At 62.1% G+C, this 3,109-nt stretch overlaps 1 protein-coding gene across 1 annotated transcript in view; it reads left to right on the top strand.

Moving 5' to 3' along the window:
• The window catches only part of BCORL1 (BCL6 corepressor-like 1), a gene marked incomplete at its 3' end in the record, with an annotated part of 16,271 nt that overhangs the window by 1,525 nt on the left and 11,637 nt on the right, over positions 1-3,109 (top strand). The window contains exons 2-3 of the mRNA XM_017741041.1: positions 1,114-1,204; positions 1,452-3,101. Of these exons, the coding sequence (XP_017596530.1) occupies positions 1,114-1,204; positions 1,452-3,101 (1,741 nt within the window). The remainder of the gene's footprint in view (positions 1-1,113; positions 1,205-1,451; positions 3,102-3,109) is intronic.

Here is a 3,109-nt window from a genome sequence, read left to right on the forward strand (position 1 = left end):
TCGGCCCCGGCCGCCATCCCCGCCCCGCGTCCTGTGACGGGTGGGCCGGGGAGCCCTGAGAACGTGGGAGCCCCTGGAGGGACCGACCGGGCTGTCGCTGACCCGAAGGTCGGTGGGGATGGCACGGAAACAGCGCCAAGCAGAGGCCCGGCACTGGGGTACAGAGCAGCGTCCTGGGGCTAAGGCAGCCCAGAGCGGGGTTCCAGTTACAGGGGAACAGAGCAGTGTCCAGGTGCAGAGGATACGGAGCAGGTTCCTGGCACTGGGGGAACAGAGCAGGGTCCTGCTGCAAGGGGTACAGAGAAGGTTCCTGGCACTGGGGGTACGAAACAGAGTCCCAGGGCTGAGGCAGCCCAGAGTGGGCTGCTGGTGCTAGGGGTATGTAACAGGGCCCCAGCACTGGGAGTACAAAGATGAATAGTGTGCTCACAGCTTGTGTCTGTGACTGCTGTGCAAGCCCAGGGTGTAGGGAGCAAATCCGGCTGAAATGATGTCATCAACAGAATCCAAACTTGATCTGTTTTGTCCTGGCACCAGCAGCTTGTCCCAAGCAAAACACCAGGGAAGTGCTGTCTGGTGAATACCACCAGGGAAGGAGTGTCCTAAGGAGGTCACAGTCCTTGTCCTGAATCCTGGCTTTCCATTGAGAAATCACATTCCAGAGACAAAGGGTCCAGACATGCTGGCCAGCAAGACACGGCACATCGGGATGGCCGTGGACACCCGCTGCTCCTGTCCAGGCCTCCTGAGCCCAGAGTGCTTTGGCACCAGAGGGAGATCCCCACTGGCAGCTAGGCTGGGCTGGGGGTCCCAGGGCAGGGAGGAAGCAGGAGGAATGGGAATGAGGAGGTACCTGTGGAAGAAGAGACAAGCAGGATGAGACTCAGGGGAGGATGGAAAGGTGTGGTGGGACAGAATGGGAAACAGAGGGGACAGGAGCAGGTGTGTGGCACCAGGCTGTGATACTGGGGAAGGCTGGGCTGGCCCATGATGAGGGTGGAAGGTGTACAGGAAGGTGTACAGCTGCTCCACTGTCCCCAGCAGGGATGGGGGGGGGGGATGCTGAGAGGGTATTTTGGGGTTTCGTAATACTGTGTCTTCTTCCTCACCTAGGAGAGCCCCAATTTCTGATGAGGAGTCTAAAACAAGCAGCTCCCAGCACTTGGGGTCTCAAGAGTTTTGTGTCAGCAGCAGCCTTTCCGAGGTGGGTTCTTTGCCTGCACAGCTGGGTCCAAGAAGGCCATTCCCTGATGGAATAGGCCAAGCAGGAGCATTTTCCCTAATGGATTCCATGGCTTGTTGAGAGGGATGCAGTGAAGCAAAGCGGTGCTCTCCTTTGGGCAGAGCTGTTTGCTGCTTCTGGCTCTGTGTCCTGGGTGGGCAGATCCTTCCTGCTTCCCTGGGTGCCACCTGCACAGCTCCCAGCAGCACCTTCTCCCTTCTTGTTGCAGGTGGAGCTCACAGCAGTCAGCGGTGGTGGCAGCAGTGCCCAGGGGCTGGATGCTGATGGCAAGGTGGAGGAAAAGCTTGGACCCAAACTGGAGGAGCAGCCACCTGATCCCAACCCAAACCTGGAGTGTGTGGGAAAGACTGTGACAGATGACGCCCTGGGCCCTCTGGCAGGTCAGGGGGATGGCAGAGGGCAGGAGCCAGCAACCCCCAGAGCTGTGGAGCAGGAGAGCAGTGGTGCTGACGCTGCCTGGACACCGGCAGATCCTCCCAGCGACAAGCAGGCTGATGCTGCCCCAGTCTGCTCTGTGGCTCCAGAGAGTGAGACTGCTGGGAATGAGAAAGCCCCCCCGAGCACTGCAGCACAAGGGCCAGGCGTGCTCGCAGAAGGGACGTTGTCTGTGGTTGTCTCCAGCTGCAACACCTCTGCCTCCACTCCCGCCACCTTCACATTGAACAGGGTTTGCTTTCCCCCCTCTCAGGCCCCTGCTATGCAAAAGCTGCCCCTGTCCTTCCAGGCTGGGGCTGTGCTGAGCCCGAGCCAGTCACTGGTGTACATCCCCCCGCCCAGCTGCGGGCAGCCGCTCAGCGTGGCCACGCTCCCGGCCACCCTGGGGGTCTCCTCCACACTCACCCTCCCTGTCCTGCCTTCCTACCTGCACGAGCGTTGCCTGCCGGGCATTATTGCTTCCCCAGAGCTGCGTTCCTACCCCTACACCTTCTCCGTCACCAGGCCCTTGGCTTCGGATGCCAAAGTGGTGTCTGTGGAGGTGAATCAGCTCAGCTGCCCCCCACCCTCGGGCGGAAGCAGTGCCCAGGCTGCGGCTGAGAGCACTCCCCTGTCCAGCACCGGCCTGGCCCTGCCCTCCAGCCAGGCTCCGCCGGCAGCATCGGGCGGGAGCGCTGCTCCCTCCTCTGGCACCGCCGTGCAGGCCAGAGCCCCGGCAGCCCCCGAGCCACATGCACCGGGGGCTGCCACTTCCCTGTCTCCTCTGAAGTCCCCTCCCCAGCTGGAGCGTGAGATGGTCTCATCCCCGGAGTGCAGTGAGATGCCTCTTGATCTCTCCTCGAAGTCCAACCGCCAGAAACTGCCTCCGCCCAGCCAGCGCAAGACCCCGCCCATGCCCATCCTCACGCCCGTGCACACCAGTGGCAAAGCGCTGCTCACCACCGTCCTCTCCAAGTCCCAGCGTGCGGCACAGGCCACGGGCAGCAGCGTCACCTCGTGCCTCGGCACCACCCCGCCCTTGGTCATCTTTCCCGAGTTCCTGCGCAACGGTGAGCAGGGCTCCTGGGTGAAGAACACCACGCTCATCAGCACCATTCCCGGCACTTACGTCGGCGTCGCCAACCCGGTGCCAGCCTCGCTGCTGCTCAGCAAGGACGCCAGCGTGAGCCTCAGCAGGGACCCGCGCCACCTGCCCAAGCAGGAGCCCATCTCCATCATCGACCAGGGCGAGCCCCGCAGTGCCGGCATTCCCTGTGGGAAGAAAGCCAACCAGGTCAGCACGGAAGGACAGCAGGATCCTGCCAGGAGACTGCTTCACGGCAGAGTTGCTCCAGGAGCTCCTTTGTGTCAGTCCAAGGACATCGCCACCTGGAATCCCGTCCAGGGAAGTGTGTACCCGCGATGCCCCGTACATGGACAACATTCCACACC

Source organism: Corvus brachyrhynchos, unplaced genomic scaffold (assembly GCF_000691975.1).
Source record: "Corvus brachyrhynchos isolate BGI_N302 unplaced genomic scaffold, ASM69197v1 scaffold351, whole genome shotgun sequence".
In the NCBI taxonomy this organism is placed as follows: domain Eukaryota; kingdom Metazoa; phylum Chordata; class Aves; order Passeriformes; family Corvidae; genus Corvus; species Corvus brachyrhynchos.